Here is a 20,573-nt window from a genome sequence, read left to right on the forward strand (position 1 = left end):
CCTGTGTGTCAACAGCGGACGGTAGAGGAGTGACGCTCACATCAACGAGCAGAGCGCCGGACAGCTAACGTGCAGTACGTTGGCAAAGCACGGGGCACAGGTGGAGCATCTACCAGTCGTATCAGTCAGTCAATCCATGGCACCTGGGTTCGTCCCGTGACCTTCTGTCAGCGCCAATTAGTGGTGAATTGCAGCTGTTGTTGTTGTGTCTTAGGACTGGTGCAGAATGTCAGTACTTACTGTCTCAGTGCTCAAGCTATGTGTCAGTACTCACTCTGTTTCAATATTCTCACTGTTAGTACTCTCACTGTGTGACCGCAGTCTGGTATATCATGAGTTGGTACGAATTAATATTTCTCAGCATGGACACAGATTAAACACGGACTGTACAGGAGGTGCCGGCTGAGTGAAGGCGTCAGATCGGTGGTGCAGGAAACTGGACCCTGCACTCAGGCATGTGGCTCAAGGGGCGAAGGTTCACAGGAATGCCCAGTGAGGGTATGGTACGGTTCGTGGGGATCCCTGGTGAGGGTGTGGTACGGTTTCTTGACAATCCCTGGTGTGGGTGCAGTACGGTTCATGGGAATGCCTGGTGAGGGTGTGGTATTGTTCATGGGAATCCCCAGTGTGGATGCGATACGGTTCATGGGAATCCCCGGTGTGGGTTGTGGTACTCACTCTGATCTGCTGTTATAACATAACCCAGCACGTTGCTAGTGCTCCACTCCATGGGTCTCTGTAGGGAGTCCGGGATGTTGGAGGCGTCCGGCGAGATGGACGTCAGCATCTTCATGAACAGTTCTGAGAGACGACATTACTCATCAGACACAGTACTCTTGTCTGTATAATGTGAGAAATTACACAGGGTCATGTGTTTTAACAATCAACATGTGTTGTGTCTGTAGACCTTCACTTTGTTGAGTGATAAATTAATTCCCTACAGCAAGTAGCAGCCTTCGTTTGCTGTTTCTGGGAAGTGCATTTATATTTTGTGAAAATACGCAGACAACAGCAACGTGAACCTGCCTCAAATGAGCACATTTGATAGTGCACGTGTGCTATCGACCACGTGACTCTAGCACGACTGTCCATGGATGTGTACAGAAAAACCACAGCGCCTGTGCTGACGCAGGAGCTTATTACTGCACTGCACTCAGCCGCGTTCACTACAGGGCTAATGCAGGGTGTGTGGGGAGAGGGAGATACACTGCAGGGCTAATGGAGGGTGAGTGGGGAGTGGGAGAGACACTGCAGGGCTAATGGAGGGCGAGTGGGGAGAGGGAAGGATACTGCAGGGCTAATGCAGGGTGAGTGGGGAAAGGCAGTGGCACTGCAGGGCGAGTGGGAATGTGGGTGGGGCCTCAGGCACAGCCACAGAGAGGCCACGAGGTCCAATTCATGAGCTGAGTGAGGGATTCTCAGAGGATCGCCCAGTGGTGAATGTGCCACAGTGAACCACACTGGCACAGTGCACACAGCCTGAGCCTGGGTGGGGCACACGAAGGGCATCTGCTGCAGCACTGGGCTTCTCAAAGCCGTGGAGGAACTCGTCCAGACACCACTGCCATGAGCCCGAGTGTATCACGTGTCCCATGGGAGTCTGTGTCATCGAGACAAGATCAGGAGCAGCGAGGAGCAAGAGATGCTCTTTCTACCCCCTGGGTGGGCTTTGCTCTAGAGCTGCCATCCACATCTGGGATGTTGAAGAGAAACTGTCACACTCACACCCAGCAGGTATCTCATTGCAAGACAAACACCCGCTACAAAATTCACTCTCTGACAAACAGAATCACTGAGAAACTCTTGGTGCTGAGAATCAGACTCTGGGTGAGAGTCACAGCTCACCCTGCATGGGACCTTGAAGCGGTGAGACCGCAGTGAGAAGCAGCGCGGCTCTCGCCCGCATCTCCTCCAGGCCGAGCGCTGGGCCGGGCAGCTCGGTTCCCTCACCAGGGTAGCGCAGCCCTGCTGCTTAGCAGTGGCACTGAGGCGCTGGGACCACACATGTCCCAGTCACTGGAGGCTTGTGGGCAGCAATGCGCACAGCCAGGTCCATCAAGGAGATAGATAGTTTATCGTATTGTAATCGCTGTGCCATGTAGTGAGGAGCAGCACCCACCTATACCCCCCTCCTTGTTGAAGGCTCTTGTAAGGGCAGTTTTTTCCTCCATGTTGTATGGATCATTGATACCACGGATCCTCAGTAGGGTTGGGACGGTGGAATTGTCAAACCTGGAAAACAAGGGGTACGGTTGAGGATTAGAGTTACTTTGTTTTAAAATCGAATAGAATGCTAATACACAAATGTAACAGATAGAAATGTAATTAATGTTTATGCAAAGTATTATAGATTTGTTTGACATGTTTTCAGATCGGTGTATGGTCAATTAAAAGTTTCTTGTCCGACTTTAAAAGCAAAATTTATTCAAAGAAAAATAAAATACCTAAAATATGATGTTATGTAACTTTTAAGCAGTGTTATGTTTATTATTATTATCATGTTTGTTTGCTCAGGAAAGCCTCACTGGGTATCATGACTTTCTCAGGAGAGACCTGCCAAGTTTTACAGCAGGTGGCGATGATTGCTGTAAATTCCAATGGAGTAATTTGTGGGCTCTGTAATTGTTTAAAATTTGGCCAAGTTGGACCGTGACACCGGCATACAACGGCCTGCTCTTGTGAATGACGCCGTGGGATCTTTACCGCCCACTGTGCAGCAGGAGCCGTGTGTCTGTATATTGAACACGTTGCGGCAATAACCGGGGTGGGTGCTTGAGTCGAAGTGCACTAAGCGACAAGCGGCACTCCCGCGACGCGGCGTCCTCGCGGGGCCACGCAGGGCAGCTACGAGGAGCCCTCCTCGCCCAGCATCACCCGGATCACACAGCCGGCAGTCTCCTGCATTGCTGAGCTCAGGAGTCCCCCGTGTCTCACTCGTTCTCTCATCTCTGTACACTTACCCCGTGAATTCTTTCCATCTCTATATCAATTCCTTCCACCTCTATAATCCCTCTCTCACCTCTCTGAGCTGGGTGGTGGTGGCTATGCACGTGGCCTGTAATCCAGCATTGTGGGGTGGGGGTTGGTGGATCGCATACATATTGTGAAACTTCCTTCCCGTGGGCGTCGAGTTGCCAAACCCTGGATCACCAGGAGAAGGCAGTAGAGCAAGTGGTCTAATGAACAACTGCTTCTATCTGTACGGGGATAAGTGTTGCCCCCTCCTGCACATGGGTCTCTATGGGTGCCTATAAATTGCCTGAAAACGTCTTAACATAAACACTCCCTGTAAATCACTCTCATCTCTAATTTTCTTCCCGTCTCCCTGTGCTTCTTCCAGGGCCTCAATTACCATGTTTCTCTATCACTGTCTGTATCCCAATGCCTCCCCCAGTGTCGCTATGTCCCTTTACCCGTGTCTCTCTCAAAGTCCATTTATGTCTCATGTCCACCCTTCTCTTTGTGTCTCTTGTGTCCCCACGTGTCTCCCTCGGTGTCAACTCACCTCCTCTAGGTCTCTCCACATCCCCTGCCTCGGCCTTGCACTGAGAGAAGTCGTTTGGGATTCAAGTATCAGCTGCACTCCTCACTGTAACCATTGAACCGGGATAACATCACCTCCTTGTCTTTAGCTAAAACGTGAAGAGGCAAAGAACCCCACTGCGAGTGAGGAGACGTCCCTCTCACCTGGAGAGCTTCTTCAGGTCGTCCAGTAGAATCCGCACCTGCTCCGTTTTCTGCTTGAATCTCTCATCTGTCACAGCAGCAGCACAATCCGGTTTACTGGGGTCGCACTCGAGTTCATTGAATCAAGCCAAATTATTGGGATCACATGGTGGATATTGAACCTTCCCATGGCAGATGCCATAATCTCTACAGCATTACTAGCTCCTTAATAAACATAACTCATTTTACCCACCCAGGGAGATAGTGGGTCAAGTCGTTCCCCAAAGAAGATTTAACGGTGAACCTTCTGACTGTGAGTGGCGTTCTCTACCACAGCACCGACTGCCAATTCCCATGTCTAAGGGACTGAGGGTCCCAGCCAGGCTCCAGCTACAAGACTCGAGGTGTACAGATCGGGGCCATGAGAGCTCAACACGACAGCCGCTGCTGTAACGCGAACAGGGAGCGGAGTCGCTATGCGGCGCCCCCCACAACCCCACGCGGTACGGGACGCGCACTCCCCACGTGCTGTGGCCACGCCCTCCCCACGGGTCCCAGTGGCGCCACCGCCATGCCCCGCGTCACGCCTGGGATGCGGGAGCCGCAGGAGAACAGCGCGAGCACAACCCCCCTGAGCCTGCGAGCAGCGCGCCCCGCACAGAGGGAGAGAGAACTCCACCCACGGCGGGACACGTGACGCTGCTCTAGAGGCCCCGCAAGTGACCGGAAGGGTTGTGAGCGCCACACCGAGCCCAGCGTCGAGGGAGCTGTGAGGGGCACTCAGCGTCTGTCACGCCGCCCGGCAATGCCTGTGGATGGAGACTTGGCGAGCGTGTGGCTACCACGGTCACAAACGCGGCACGCAGGGTCCCGCATGCATTCTAGTCAGCAGTGGCTCAAACGTGTGCATATTGAGCATACATACATTTAATTTTCAAGTTATGTGAGAATTACAATGTGGTGCTCTAGAGCAGGGATCCCCAACCCCCGGGCCGCGGACCGGTACCGGTCCGTGGCCTGTTAGGAACCGGGCCGCACAGCAGGAGGTGAGCAGTGGGTGAGCGAGTGAAGCTTCATCTGTATTTACAGCCGCTCCCTATCGCTCGCATTACCGTCTGAGCTCCGCCTCCTGTCAGATCAGCGGCGGCATTATATTATCATAGGATCACGAACCCTACTGTAAACTGCGCATATGAGGGATCTAGGTTGTGCGCTCCTTATGAGAAGTCAGAATCCGACACTTATTTTAGTCCGAGCGTGGCCTGCCCATTATTTTATTTACCACTTCCGTCCGTGCCTCTTTCCCGCACTGCGCACTAATCTCAGTCACAGTTTTGGTAAGCCCACAAGCTAACCCTAGCCAAAATGAGTAAAAAGGTTGGGGACCGCTGCTCTAGAGGCCCCGCGAGTGACCGGGAGGGTTGTGAGTGCCACACCGAGCCCAGCGCCAAGGGAGCTGTGAGGGGCGCTCAGCGTCTGCCATGCTGCTCGGCAATGCCTGTGGATGGAGACTTGGTGTGCGTGTGGTTATTATTTTTATTCTATTTTTCTACCTACGTGACTTTACCCAAAGAACCAAAGAGTATGTGATTTATATACTTATATTTACGTGAGTGGACGAGGTTTGTACCGTAACATCATGCGTGTACACAGGGCCATGCCCCACAAAGATGCCACGCATGAACAGGACCGTGTGCGGAGGCCACGTGAGCTCAGGATTGTGTGCTCAGGCCATGCGTGTACACAGGACTCTGCACATGCATGCTGTAGGTTTGCACGCTGCGTCTAGAGGATAGAGCTATGGGGCTGTGGTGAGGATGCTGGGCTCGTATGGCCCCAGGTCTCGGCCGCTGCACAAACCTGTAGCCATGGCTCCACGTCCTCAGCTCGCAACGTCACCGTCAACGGTGGAACTGCTCCCCCCTCAGCGCTGTGGGAACAGAGGGAACTCGGTGAGAGGGGAACAGCTGTTGGAACAGGAGCTTGAACATTTCCTCATAACGGTGGTAATTAAAGTCACCATGAGGAGTTTTAATCATCGCAGAGAGTTGTGGGTCATGATCCTCCACAATGGCACGTCATGAGCTTTGTGAAGTTTCAAGAATGATCTGCAAACCAGTGCTTGGATACCAGTGAGCGTGCAAGCAGTGACAGCTGTCATTGCCGTTGTCACATTTATTCACAATCCATGCCAGCTGTGGATCACAGCTAAATAAACAGGTGGAGCTGTGGCACAGCGGTTAGCACAGTGCGATGTAAACCTGGCGACCTGCGTTTGATTCCTGGCCACGGCCAACATCAGTGGTGATATCTGAACCAGTCCTGGACCTACACACACCCGACATCCTCTCCCCCACTTCACCAATTCCCACTGACCAGCGTGGTGAAGTATGGCCAAACATCCCTCTTGACCTGAAATGGCATGGGAAAGCTTGCATCAACCACTGGGCTCACCAGGACTACTTTAGACAAAGCCAGTGCTGCCAGGGTTCGCCTCCACTGAGTCCCATCAGCAGGGTGTGGCCAGTAAACAAACGCCACTGGGCAACCTGATGTAGAGCCATCCACAGTGGCTGTGGCCATGCTCTGCCCTGGTGAGTAACAGGTGATGATGCAACTGAAGCGGTTAGGTGCAGGGTTTGTTTACTCACTCAGATAAACCCTGGCCCGGGTTCACCTGCACTGAGTCTCATCAGCAGGGTGTGCTCCACTAAGCCAATGCCGGGTACCCAGTGCGAGTGATCGTCGGTGTAGTTCACTCGCAGCGGGACCGGCTTCCAAGTGGCGTCAGCTTCTCAAACTCCCTCGGGAGCTGCAGAGACGCCCGCAGAGTTCACCACCGACAGAGGCGGAACTCGGCCAACGGCGCTCCGAGAAGCAGCTCTGTGGTGGACGTGCTCAGTGCTGTCACCGCTGCACTCGCGGCGATGTCGACGCAGAGACTACGAGAGCCACCCGTGAATCCGCGGAGAACTTTCCTAGCCGCAGCGCCGCCTCCATTCCCCGGGGCCCCGAGGCCGTGCTCAGCACGGGGGGGAGCGCGGCCCCGTGCTGAGCGCGGTGGTTCCCAGGGATCCCTGCACGGTGCGCTGCGGTTCTATGTTTGTGTTGTGAGTTAAACACTCACCACTGCTGTGTTTACTTCATCTGTTATTGGGTGATTTAAACTGGTAGCACCTGGTACCCATGTGTCATATCAGTAGTCTCCAGGAGGCTGGGATCAGTGTTGGGTTTGGGATTAAAGGCCACACCATGGTTGGGGTCAGTGACACCGATTGTCCCCCAGGGTGGATATCTCTGTCAGCTATCAACGCATTCAATATTCGAGTCTGACTGTAAAATTCCATTCCCTCTACAACCAGGATCTAGCTCCCAGCAGTAATCCCTTCACTCTTCTTGCCATGAACTTTCACAGTCCAGTCCTTTCCCACGACTCCATCCGCTCCTCCCTCACCCCCAACCAATATTCTTCCCTACTCTTTGGTTCGGTAAAGTCACCTATGTGACTTTACCGAAACAAAGTCACCTATGTGACTTTACCGAAGAGAACAGCCGCAATGTCTGCTGCTGCTCTCGCCATTTTCGCCTGAAGACGAACGCTTGTGTTGCGTTCGAAACGTCGTGATTTATTTGATTTCATTTCTACCTACATGACTTTACCGAAAGAACCAAAGAGTATGGATTCCTGCAGTCATGAAAGCTTCAAATCAAGATTGAATATTCCTCCCATCACAGCCCATCAACTCACTAAACACTGCCTTCCTTTATCAACCCAAGTTACCCCTCACATCTACCAACCATCAGCACCGCACAGCCCTACCAGCACCATCTTTCCTTCTTGCAGTTGCCGAACCCAACAGGGCTCACACTAAGTGGCACTGGGTCTGAGTTGGGGGTTTCTATTACAATGGAGTGTAAATGTTAATAGAATACCCACAATAAGCAATGAGTGTGAGTATTGTATTGAACTCGATACTGGAGGCTTCATGAATCAATCCCCTGCACGCGTTCTGAGTAAACGCTGGCTCACTGTCCTCACTACAGAAGCGGGGTCTGGAGATGCCATCGAACCCCACCACTCATGACCGGACCTCCCTGCATCGAGTGTTGAATCCAAGTAGGTTTGAGCCTGGTTCTTACTTGAGGTGAATACCTTAGGAATACCAGGTGCTAATCCCATTCCAGTGATTCATATCCATCAATCACTACCTGACCTCTTCCCAATCAACTGCAGACCATATATTGAAGGCCAAACCCATACTCTTATATGATGTATTATTATTGACTTAAAGCTTTCGTGACTGCAGGAATTCATATTCTATGGGTCTTTCGGTAAAGCCACGTGGCTTTACCGAAAAACCCATAAAATATTATGTATTATTATTACATGAAAGCTCAAGTGATGCATCTGCTCAACTGGGCATTTAAGTGGTTCTCATATACCCTGTATAGCCCTTAGCCAGTGTTTAAAATGTCACGGTAGTATGGCGGGGGCGAGTCTATCCAGAGGGCAACCACTGGTTGACTTCCCCACAAAGTGGAACTCATTTTATAGACACCAGACGGATGATGAACTAGCAACCTCCCCACTGTGAGCCACGCACTCTCCTGCTGGGCCACCTGCCCAGCTGCGCTGTTATCAAGACAACGTGAACATAATTGCTAAAGTCGCCAATAGAGTATTGCCGATAAACTGCAGATTATCACAGAGTTTAGTTGGCTGCTCTGTTGTTGAGACACAGGAATGCTGCTGTACGGTGTGAGCCCACGTGCGTGTGCAATGTGAGGCACATTTCCCAAGGCAAATGCTACTTAAATTTAAATGTTAAACAAAACTGTCGCTTTGCATCGTGGACCCTGCTATTGAAACAGGGAATTTTACACACCGACTCAAATCACCAATAGACCTCATCCACAGACAACTCATTTGGACGTCAGAGACGCCAAACTCCCTTGGCCATCCACAGCATGGTAATGCAAGTCCAGTGTTCTAGCACCATGGCTACCACATCAGCCACCCGGTGCTGCCTCACAACTCGGAGGCACAGAGGCTGCTGCTGTGTTCGACGGCTCAGCTTCTACATTCGCCCGACCGTTTCTGCGTTGAGCTCGGCAAGAGAAGTGTGGAGTGGGTGGCGGAGTGGCCCAGAGGGAACTCTGCTGAGGCCGCGCAGCCCCGAGGGCGGAGCGCTCCCCGTGCTGGGGCCCACAGAGGCTCGCACGGCACGGGGCCTGCGGGGCTATGACGTGACCAGGACTGCGTGGTAGTGTAGTGACATAAGAAGGGAGGGGCTGCTGGGGGCTCTGGGTTCCCAGGTGGGTCCAGACGCTTAAGCCTCTGGGCGCCAGGCGTTGAGTTCCCAGGGGGTCCAGACGCTTAATCCCCTTGGCGCCGCCAAAGGGGGGGGCCGTGTGTGCTCTGTGGGATATCTGGGGGCGCACACGGCCCCACCCCTCGTTGTACCAGGCATAAAAGGAGAGCTCCCTGGACGATCGGGGCCCAGTTGTAACTCAAGACCCAAGACCCACGACCAGCCATCTGAAGACCCTGGGATGCTGTGAGAGCCAGCGCTGGGACTCTGGAACTCCAACTCTACGACCTTGTGAGGGCGAGTTCCGGAGCGTAGCCAGAGTAGAGTATCTAGGCTGTGTAGCTAGGCTGTGTACCTAGGCTGTAACAGAGTATCAGGACTGTTGGACTGTTGGAGTGTTGTATTGTAATAAAGAAGTTACCTCTACAAGTGTCTCCGGAACCTGTTACAGTAGTACAGCAAGTAGGTTGCTGCACTGTGCTGTCTAGGGATGCGGAGTGGTAGCCCCTCGTATGCGAGGTGATACCCCCCAAGTTGTCCAGTTGCTCCCTCACGCGTGAACGCTCGCTCAGGAATTTGCCAAACATCCCCAGCAGGACGCTCGTTACACGAGTGGTGTCTCTGTGATTGTGTCTTGAATACGGGACAATTACCATTACACTTAACTACACCCCTAGACACACACCCATTGTATATTATTAAACGTACAACGTCCATAATGAAATGCACCCAATGACAACGCTGTGGCTTGTCGCACCGCACGGAGCAAGCCCCTCAGAGTGTCTGCAGGCAGCGCGAGGCGGGGTGCGGGTTGGGGACGACCCCGGCCTGAGCATCGTCAGCCCCGCAGTCTCAGAGGCCGCGGTTCGATTCCTGCACTGCTCGCTCGTATGTGTCAGCGTAGTCGCTTTAAGATGTTTCTTGTTCAAGAGCCGAATGGCTCACAGGGCTATACCTAATAAACTGAAAAACTGAAAAAACTGAAATGACCGAAACACGCGGTCAGCTCTCGAGTGGACATAAAGACCCAGCCCTGACGCCATTCGAGAGATATGAAACTACTGCGTGTTGACATTACAGCACTCCTGTGAGTATTACAGAGATCTCGTCTAAATCACCTATCATGTATTACAGCCCCTATACCTAACTACAGACACCCCCAGGTATCTTACTAAACACAACAAGAGTCTAATTGGATAAATAAAGGCCACAGGGTTAACAATCACGACGCAGTTATAACTGAGTCGGCACTGTCAGCAGTTTTGACCACCCATAGGCCATGAGCCAGATCCCCGTGTTTATGAAAAGGCTGAGACACATCGCCCTGACGATTTGTCCGATCGTGAGCGACGGAGAGAGAAGCGAGAGGACGAGGCGCGTTCTCTAGCACGGGAGCGAGCGCGGAGCCCGGCCAGAGCGAGCCGCCCCCCTGTGGCGCGGAGACGATGCACTGCCCCAGCTCGTCCTGCTCTCTGAGCCCTCCCGTCTCTCACCTGGCTTCAGTGTTGACTTCGACATCACCACGAGAATAACGAGCGAGTAAACACCGATATGAGGCTGTGAGAGAGGTACTGGTTGTGAGAGAGAGGTACTGGTTGTGAGAGGTACTGCTTGTGAGAGAGAGAGGTACTGGTTGTGAGAGAGAGGTACTGGTTGTGTGAGAGAGGTGTACTGGTTGTGTGGGATGCGTTACCTTCCCGAATGTCAACGCTAAGATTGCCAGCGGAGCTCTTCCTACCCCAACGATTCAGGCGCAGATCTCAAAGTCGCGCAACGCACAAGCGGCCACCGGGTTTGACGATTCGGTCAACCCCGACCATGAACTACTCAGAGCTCTCTCACCTCTCTCAGCAGCAGCAGCAGCGGCGGCTCCTGCTGCTCCTGTCCCGGCCTCTGCAGGCGACGCAGCGATGAGCTCAGTGCGGGCGACTCTCTCCTGAGCTCTGGCTCGCTCTCCGCTTCTACCCTCGCCTCCTTCTCACCGCTGAGTGAGCGTCTCTCGCCCAGCAAGGGGGGCGGGGAGCTTCCCTTCGCTTGGCTCCCTGCCAGGGGCTTTCCAGGCTGGGACGCGGGGAAGCAGCAGCAGCAGCACCCGGGCTGGCCACGTGGTCTGGCGGTGTTTGTGCGTTGGGTGGGGTCCCGTTACGCCGACCCATGGGATGAGGTTGTTCATAACATTACACATCGCTGTTGTATACAGCTCAGCAATAATACACGGTGAGGGAATGTAACATTACACATCGCTGTTGTATACAGCTCAGCAATAGTACACGGTAAGGGAATGTAACATTACACATCGCTGTTGTATACAGCTCAGCTATAGTACACGGTGAGGGAATGTAACATTACACATCGCTGTTGTATACAGCTCAGCAATAGTACACGGTGAGGGAATGTAACATTACACATCGCTGTTGTATACAGCTCAGCTATAGTACACGGTGAGGGAATGTAACATTACATATCGCTGTTGTATACAGCTCAGCTATAGTATATAACAGCGATGTGTAATGTTACATTCCCTCACCGTGTACTATTGCTGAGCTGTATACAACAGCGATGTGTAATGTTACATTCCCTCACCGTGTACTATTGCTGAGCTGTATACAACAGCGATGTGTAATGTTACATTCCCTCACCGTGTACTATTGCTGAGCTGTATACAACAGCGATGTGTAATGTTACATTCCCTCACCGTGTACTATTGCTGAGCTGTATACAACAGCGATGTGTAATGTTACATTCCCTCACCGTGTACTATAGCTGAGCTGTATACAACAGCGATGTGTAATGTTACATTCCCTCACCGTGTACTATAGCTGAGCTGTATACAACAGCGATGTGTAATGTTACATTCCCTCACCGTGTACTATAGCTGAGCTGTATACAACAGCGATGTGTAATGTTACATTCCCTCACCGTGTACTATAGCTGAGCTGTATACAACAGCGATGTTTAATGTTACATTCCCTCACCGTGTACTATTGCTGAGCTGTATACAACAGCGATGTGTAATGTTACATTCCCTCACCGTGTACTATAGCTGAGCTGTATACAACAGCGATGTGTAATGTTACATTCCCTCACCGTGTACTATTGCTGAGCTGTATACAACAGCGATGTGTAATGTTACATTCCCTCACCGTGTACTATTGCTGAGCTGTATACAACAGCGATGTGTAATATTACATTCCCTCACCGTGTACTATTGCTGAGCTGTATACAACAGCGATGTGTAATGTTACATTCCCTCCCCGTGTACTATAGCTGAGCTGTATACAACAGCGATGTGTAATGTTACATTCCCTCACCGTGTACTATTGCTGAGCTGTATACAACAGCGATGTGTAATGTTACATTCCCTCACCGTGTACTATAGCTGAGCTGTATACAACAGCGATGTGTAATGTTACATTCCCTCACCGTGTACTATAGCTGAGCTGTATACAACAGTGACCACCACGTGGCCAGCCAGCTGGGTTGGTGCTGCTGGGGCAGGCAGCCAAGCGAAGTGAAACTCCCCGCTCACCTCTCTGTAGTAAAATAGGCACTTTCTGGCAATCCCCGATGGTAAACACACGCACGGAACGACTCACGTTAGTATAGACTGTGGATGTGGGTGATTTGTTCACCTTCATTGTACTTGCTCTACTGTCATGTTGTTGTGCTGTTGCTGTGACGTTCTTACCCACGCCCCTACTGGACATCTGTGGAAAAGAGCTTCATAGCTCATCGGATTCCTCATGCAGTATTCTGATGTACGTCAGTCCAATTGTGCCCAATGAACATTTGTAATAATTATAAATCGCGATAGCGGCATCTGCTGTGATCCACATTGCTCACCACAGCTTTAGCGCTGTTTGGAATGTACCACTCAGCAGGTGGACCACACCGACACTTTCGCATTGACATAATTACTTTAAAACATAACACAAACAAAGACAGCATTATAAAATGACTGCACATGTTATTGTACAATGATTAACAAATTACAATTCAATCACCCCTGTGGTTGATCATGATTTCTCCGTGGGTTATAACGAAGAAATTATTTTATTAAAATTGTAATTAGAGTTAAAAAATACTTTTAAATATATTTTACTCCGTTGTAATGAAACTTTAAAATATGTTTTAAATATAAAAGCACTTATTTGTGTTAACATCCCCAATTGCAAATATTATTTTGGCCAATCAACAGGCGGGAAAGAAGGAGCGTTACCGTGACACGCACACACAAAACTGCTAACTTTTATATCTAGATAGATAAGGAAGCGTTATTTGACGAACGTGATGGGTGAGATGATGGATGTGTTTATGCTGTGTATGGGGCGTGGTATGCTGCTTGGTGTGGTGCGTGGTGTGGTGCACAGTGTCGTTCACAGTATGCTGCATGGTGTGATGCAGTGTGGTGCATGGTGTTTGGCGGGCCGTATTAGGCCCTCGAAATCATTTGGTCTGGCCCTGCCAAGGCAACCACAGGCGGGACTCGAAATTAAATAAATCTAGGAGCAAACCTGGAAAAGAAGTTGCGAGTAGCAACATCATCAATACCAGCTAACATCACAAGCCTCACCACAGAGAAGCAGTTCCAGCCATCACATTCGGGGTGAGTTAATTAAATGTTTAGGAGCACTCCCTTTAAGAGTGTGCTCCTAATCTCAGCTCGTTACCTGTATAAAAGACACCTGGGAGCCAGAAATCTTTCTTATTGAGAGGGGGTCAAATACTTATTTCCCTCATTAAAATGCAAATCAATTTATAACATTTTTGACATGCGTTTTTCTGGATTTTTTGTTGTTATTCTGTCTCTCACTGTTCAAATAAACCTACCATTAAAATTATAGACTGATAATTTCTTTGTTAGTGGGCAAACGTACAAAATCAGCAGGGGATCAAATACTTTTTTCCCTCACTGTAGGGTTGGGGTCCAGACTGCCAGGACATAGGTTAGTTACCCTACTGATTTCAGCTCCGGGCTACGTAATATTTAGCATCAGACACGCCGGGAATAAACCGTTAGTGATCAATAACAGCTTCGTGTGGTTTCTGCGAGTGTGGGGCGAGCGTGTGGTGGTGTGAGTACCCTCGTCTTAACGCGGAGATTGGCGCGCGAATAACTATATCGGTGCGACCATTGTGCCCTAGTCTTACGCGCGGATCCGGTCGACTACCCCGACCATTGTGCCCGAGTGTCGTGCGCGAATCCTGTCGCCAGTTATTCATCATTGTGCAGAGGAGCCGGAGGACGATTAAAGCATTTCTTTAATTCCCCAGTGCACAGCAACACTCGTTCTAAAACCAATCCCGAATACCCGCCCCACAGCCCTTCAAATCATCTCCAATACACACTCCCGTCGGCTACACGTGTGCGAGTGACGTCACCGCCCTTTGACTCCTGACCCCCCGTCCCGGGCGTATGATTGGGGCACGTTGTCGTGAGAACGTACAACGTCGCGTTTGAGTGGCTGCGCGTGTACAAGTGTGGGCAGCAACGTGCAGGGAGTCTCCCTTCTAACGTTTGGAGTAGTGTACGCGGGGAGCGAGGGATTAATTCCAGGTGGCCGAGCACCAGCCGTGAGCTATGCCTCACAGGGAGGACACAGAGGCGGCGGGGCCGCGGACTCAAGGGGCCGCGGCGCGAGGAGGGAAGTCGGAGAGCAGCAGCCCTCACCCGAACGAGGAGTCGAGGAGCAGCGGCTCCCACACGAGTGACGAGTCAGGGGGCAGCAGCCCTCCCGAGACCAACTCTCACACGAGTGAGGAGCCGGGGGTCAGCAGCCCCCACACGTACCAGGGCTCGGTCGGCGGGGGCCCGGCGGGAGCCGACCGACGCGGTGGAGGAACGAGTGGCAGGGGAGGACGTCGCGCCACACATAGACAGTGGGGAGCGGTAACGTAGTGGTGAGCGCATTGTACCACGAACCTGGCTACCCGAGTTCGATTCCCGCTCATGGCCATGAACAGTGGCAAATATTTCAACTGGTCCTCGGCCTCCCCTAGGTCGACTCATCCATAAAAATAAGTCCAGACACAAACACGGGAGTATTTAATGCATCGTGAAGACATGATACGGTGTTCAATTAAGAGGACACAACGGAACTTTTTCTGCGTTTTCATACACAGACAAAGACGTACACACAGACACACATACACACGCACATACAAACCGACGCACATACACAAAGACACGTACACACAGACACGCCACCACCAACAAATATGCGCTCTACTTCCACAGAACGCACGCGCGCACTGCAGAGCACTCCAGGGCTGTTTCCGAGTGGTTTTCCCGCAGAGAAGCCGACCCTTCCCTGTCGATGGTTTCTCGCTTGAGTTCGCCGGGATGTCCAGGTTCAGAGTTTTCAGATGCCTAATATTGTACACAAAATCACCATCATCACCATTACCATCAGCAGCTGCCATTGTGTCTCCGTCTCGCCACTGCTGGATGTAACAAGCACCGTCCATGTCGAGGTAGAGGGGCAGCCCTGAGAGTGCCGTCTCACGGCACCGCTGACGGAAGGTCCTCCTCCACCAGAGGCGGCAGCTCGAAAGAGCCGCCCTGGAGGGTGACTGGGCCTGCGTTACTCATGGCTCGACCACATCACAACTGGTTCAACTCTTAGACTTGTTGACGATGTTCATTCTCATATCAGGGAACTGGTCGATAGGCTCCTAACGGCTCACTAAACTGTGGTTATGCTCATTATCCATGCACAACATCATATGCGTGTGGCCTCATTTGTTTATAATTCGTGTAAGTTATGAAACAAAGATAATGACAAAGACAACTTAACAAAAGCTTAAAAATACACGAAGCTTGTAGAGGTGCTTGCTGGGACTTGCACTGAGACAGAGGGGCACGTGGACCAGAACGTGCACCAGCTGAAGACATCGCACTGCCTGTTATCAACGTTACGTCGGTCTCTGATGGGGTCGATATGCAACAGACTTGACAGATCCGTTTCTTCTCATGAGACCTACAGACAGTGAACGGCGTGAAGGAGGTCCACACGGATAAAAACGTGTCATGGGTACTGAACTCAGGGTGGCCAGTCTCGGATTCGTAAGTTCGAGATTTCTGCCTCGAACCGTGGAGAAACGCCACGAGCACAACCCATGAAAGCCACTGCATAGACGAAGTTAGAGTTCCGTGCAATCCAAGAATTTGAACTTCCTCTGTTAGGTCACTGCCGCGGCTACAGAAGTTGTCTCTTAGTCACGTCAAGTCCGTAATTAGAATATACTAGCGGGAAGTACCCAGCGTTTCCCGGGCGAAAAAGACAGACACACACACTTACAGACATTGACCCACACACACAAACACATAGACTTACACAAGCACATATGGACTCACACACTCGGACATCGACTTTAGATACGCACACATGGTGTCTCGGCCTCGCTGTGCACTGCGTTGCACCACTATCCGAGTCGATAACCTCGCATTCAATAAACCTTCAGAGCCAGGCTGAACATCCGACTCCAAATGTATTTAATTAATTGAACAAGGTAAAATTGATGGAAAAACACAGTACAAATACAGCATCTGTTAATGCTTGGAAATATCAATACAATGAATGGACACTACAGCATCATAACATTGTATTAGATAACATGAAACTCAACAATAGATCCTGGATGGACCAGGCAGCTACATTAGTACTGAATAGCTATACTGTGTTAAGTAAGGGCACATCGTGTAATCCCCATACTGCAGCCTAAATGTACAGCACTACACATAACACTGAACTGTGGATGAGATATTTCATCATCCTTGCTCTCAAGATCGCAATAAGGTTACATGGGTACAAGTCTGACTCGACTTATTGAAGTCACATTCACAATAAAGCAAGTGGCAGGCTTCATTGTTAACTAGGCCTCATATTTATCTTAACAATTTAACAGCATTATAAAGGCATTTACAGCATTATAACGGCCATTATAACATTATAACAGCATTCCCAGTATCTAACCTTTATAATTCATTTTTTGTCTGTCTGTCCGTCCGTCTGCGTACGCTCCCTACCGGGGGATTTAGCTCTCGGACCGTGGGGTTCGGCGAGATTAAATTTTGCAGGTGGGCACGCCCCCAGCCCCCTGGTAAACTTAGGCATTTCCGATTTTTCGTCTCTAAACTTTAAATCGGACCGATTATCGATTTAGTGTGATTTCTCTTTATTTATTTATTTAACGCTTTATTTATTTATTTACTACTGCCGACCGGCGCGGACCACGGCGGTTGCCCCTGGCAACGGATAGCAACGCATTCGCTGCGGGGTGGACGCCATTTTGAATTACCATAAAAAATATGCGCACGCATTAACACGCGATTCTGAGGTAAATTCATCAAAGTTTCACGTCCTCTTCACTCCCCCCCCCACCCCAATGTGTGCAATTACTATTATAGGGTCGGTAGATAATAAAATTATAGCGATTAGACAGTATTATTGTAGCGGGGGGGGGGGGGGGGGTAACGGCCCCAGTACCCAGCCTCAGCTGGGTAGACAATCTAGGCGAGGCTGGAGGCTCTGCACGGTACTAGGCCTCGACACCCCACCCGTGTCAAGCGACGACTTTGTGGTATAAACTCGATATACCCGGCGTTGCCCGGGGGGAAAATACATTTAAAATCTTCTGAAAACTTTAAAACATCACATACCAATGAAAATACAACTGTGTTATTAAAACTCTAAACCCGACCGCGCCAAGAATCGATTCTCTGAATCGCGAAAAGGAATCGAAGGTTGTAGATTCATTTAGAATCGCCTTATTTCCGTTTAATATAAGTTAGTTATAGAGTTGATATAAACTGCTACGAATGGGAAATATCCGGCGTTGACCGGGGCTAAAATATAATTAAAAACTCCTGAAAACTTTAAAACATAACATAACAATGAAAATAAAACTCTAATTAAAAATGGAAACCTATGCGCCAGGAATCGATTCTTTCAATCGCGCAAAGGAATCATCAAAGATTGTAGATTCCTTTAGGATCGCCCTTAACATGTGGTGAGGGAGGGTGGTGGTGAGGGAGGGTGGTGGTGAGGGAGGGTGGTGGTGAGGGAGAGTGGTGGTGAGGGAGAGTGGTGGTGAGGGAGAGTGGTGGTGAGGGAGAGTGGTGGTGAGGGAGAGTGGTGGTGAGGGAGAGTGGTGGTGAGGGAGAGTGGTGGTGAGGGAGAGTGGTGGTGAGGGAGAGTGGTGGTGAGGGAGAGTGGTGGTGAGGGAGAGTGGTGGTGAGGGAGAGTGGTGGTGAGGGAGAATGGCGGTTGTTAGTGGTGAGCGTGAGTGGTGAGGGTGAGGTTGAGTGGTGAGCAGTGAGGGTGAGTGGTGATTGGTGAGGGTGTGATTGGTGAGGATGAGTGGTGAGGGTGAGTAGTGAGGGTGAGTGGTTGTTGTGAGGGTGAGTGGTTGTTGTCAGGGTGAGTGGTGAGGGTGAGTGGTAAGAGTGAGTGGTGAGGGTGAGTGACGGTTGTGAGAGGTGATTAGTGAGTGGTGAGGGTGAGTGGTGAGGATTAGTGGTGAGCATGAGTGGTGAGGGTGAGTGTTGAGCGTGAGTGGTGAGGGTGAGTGGTGATTGTTGAGGGTGTGATTGGTGAGGATGAGTGGTGAGTAGTGAGGGTGAGTGGTGAGGGTGAGTGGCGGTTGTGAGTGGTGATTAGTGAGGGGTGAGTGGTGAGGGTGAGCGTGAGTGGTTAGGGTGAGTGGTGAGGGTGAGCGGTGAGGATGAGCAGTGAGGGTGAGTGGTGATTGGTGAGGGTGTAATTGGTGAGGATGAGTGGTGAGTGGTCGTGGTGAGGGTGAGTGGTGAGCGGTGAGGGTGAGTGTTGAGGGTGAGTGGTGAGTGGTTAGGGTGAGTAGTGAGGGTGAGTGGTGAGCGTGAGTGGTGAGTGGTGAGCGTGACTGGTGAGGGAGAGTGGTGAGGGAGAGTGGTGAGGGAGAGTGGTGAGGGAGAGTGGTGAGGGAGAGTAGTGAGTGGCGAGGGTGAGTGGTAAGTGGTGAGGGTGAGTGGTGATTGGTGAGGGTGAGTGGTGAGGGAGAGTGGTGAGGGAGAGTGGTGAGGGAGAGTGGTGAGTGTGAGTAGTGAGTGGTGAGGGTGAGTGGTAAGTGGTGAGGGTGAGTGGTGATTGGTGAGGGTGAGTGGGGAGGGTGAGTGGCGGTTGTTAGTGGTGATTAGTGAGGAGTGAGTGGTGAGGGTGAGCGTGAGTGGTGAGGTTGAGTGGTGAGCAGTGAGGGTGAGTGGTGATTGGTGAGGGTGTGATTGGTGAGGATGAGTGGTGAGGGTGAGTAGTGAGGGTGAGTGGTTGTTGTGAGGGTGAGTGGTTGTTGTGAGGGTGCGTGGTGAGGGTGAGTGGTAAGAGTGAGTGGTGAGGGTGAGTGATGGTTGTGAGAGGTGATTAGTGAGTGGTGAGGGTGAGGGTTAGTGGTGAGGGTGAGTGGCGGTTGTGAGTGGTGATTAGTGAGGGGTGAGTGGTGAGGGTGAGCGTGAGTGGTGAGGGTGAGTGGTGAGGGTGAGCAGTGAGGGTGAGCAGTGAGGGTGAGTGGTGATTGGTGAGGATGTGATTGGTGAGGATGAGTGGTGAGTGGTCAGGGTGAGTGGTGAGCGGTGAGGGTGAGTGTTGAGGGTGAGTGGTGAGCGGTGAGGGTGAGTGTTGAGGGTGAGTGGTGAGTAGTGAGGGTGAGTGGTGAGCATGACTGGTGAGTGGTGAGGGTGAGTGGTGAGGGAGAGTGGTGAGGGAAAGTGGTGAGGGTGAATGGTGAGGGTGAGTGGTGAGGGTGAATGGTGAGGGTGAGTGGTGAGGGTGAGTGGTGATTGGTGAGGGTGAGGGTGAGTGGGGAGGGTGAGTGGCAGTTGTGAGTGGTGATTAGTGAGAGGTGAGTGGTGAGGGTGAGCGTGAGTGGTGAGGGTGAGGTTGAGTGGTGAGTGGTGAGGGTGAGCAGTGAGGGTGAGTGGTGATTGGTGAGGGTGCGATTGGTGAGGATGAGTAATGAGGGTGAGTGGTTGTTGTGAGGGTGAGTGGTGAGGGTGAGTGATGAGGGTGAGTGGCAAGTGGTGATTGGTGAGGGTGTGATTGGTGAGGATTAGTGGTGAGGGTGAGTAGTGAGGGTGAGTGCTGAGCGGTGAGGGTGAGTGGTTGTTGTGAGGGTGAGTGGTGAGAGTGAGTGGTGAGGGTGAGGGTGAGTGGTGATTGTTGAGGGTGTGATTGGTGAGGATGAGTGGTGAGTAGTGAGGGTGAGTGGTGACGGTGAGTGGTGACGGTGAGTGGTGAGGGTGAGTGGTGAGGGTGAGTAGCGGTTATGAGTGGTGATTAGTGAGGGGTGAGTGTTGAGGGTGAGCGTGAGTGGTGAGGGTGAGCAGTGCAGGTGAGTGGTGATTGGTGAGGGTGTGATTGGTGAGGATGAGTGGTGAGTGGTCAGGGTGAGTGGTGAGGGTGAGTGGTTGTTGTGAGGGTGAATGGTGAGGGTGAGTGGCGGTTGTGAGTGGTGATGGGTGAGTGGTGAGCGGTGAGGGGTGAGTGGTGAGGGTGAGTGGTGAGTGCTGAGTGGTGAGGGTGAGTGGTGAGAGAGTGGTTAGTTTTGAGGGTGAGTGGTGAG

The 20,573-nt window shown here is 51.4% G+C and overlaps 2 protein-coding genes across 5 annotated transcripts in view; both read right to left on the bottom strand.

Moving 5' to 3' along the window:
* LOC144736680 (uncharacterized) overlaps positions 1-20,573 on the bottom strand; it is an 828,508-nt gene that overhangs the window by 159,974 nt on the left and 647,961 nt on the right. The gene's annotated exons all lie outside the window — the stretch shown is intronic.
* Positions 562-11,162, bottom strand: LOC144736582 (uncharacterized). Of its 2 annotated transcripts, none has more exons than XM_078619148.1 (5): positions 10,821-11,162; positions 5,527-5,596; positions 3,688-3,754; positions 2,120-2,232; positions 562-801 (listed from the first exon to the last, which is right to left on the bottom strand). In XM_078619148.1, exons 2-5 carry the CDS (start codon positions 5,534-5,536, stop codon positions 644-646), a joined length of 348 nt encoding a protein of 115 aa, XP_078475274.1. In that variant the 5' UTR covers positions 5,537-5,596; positions 10,821-11,162; the 3' UTR covers positions 562-643. The 2 variants fall into 2 exon arrangements, with proteins under 2 accessions (XP_078475274.1, XP_078475281.1); XM_078619155.1 differs by lacking the exon at positions 10,821-11,162 and adding an exon at positions 10,672-10,814.

The sequence above is a fragment of the Lampetra planeri genome, chromosome 3 (genome assembly GCF_965212315.1).
Source record: "Lampetra planeri chromosome 3, kcLamPlan1.2.h2, whole genome shotgun sequence".
NCBI classification, from domain to species: Eukaryota; Metazoa; Chordata; class Hyperoartia; order Petromyzontiformes; family Petromyzontidae; genus Lampetra; species Lampetra planeri.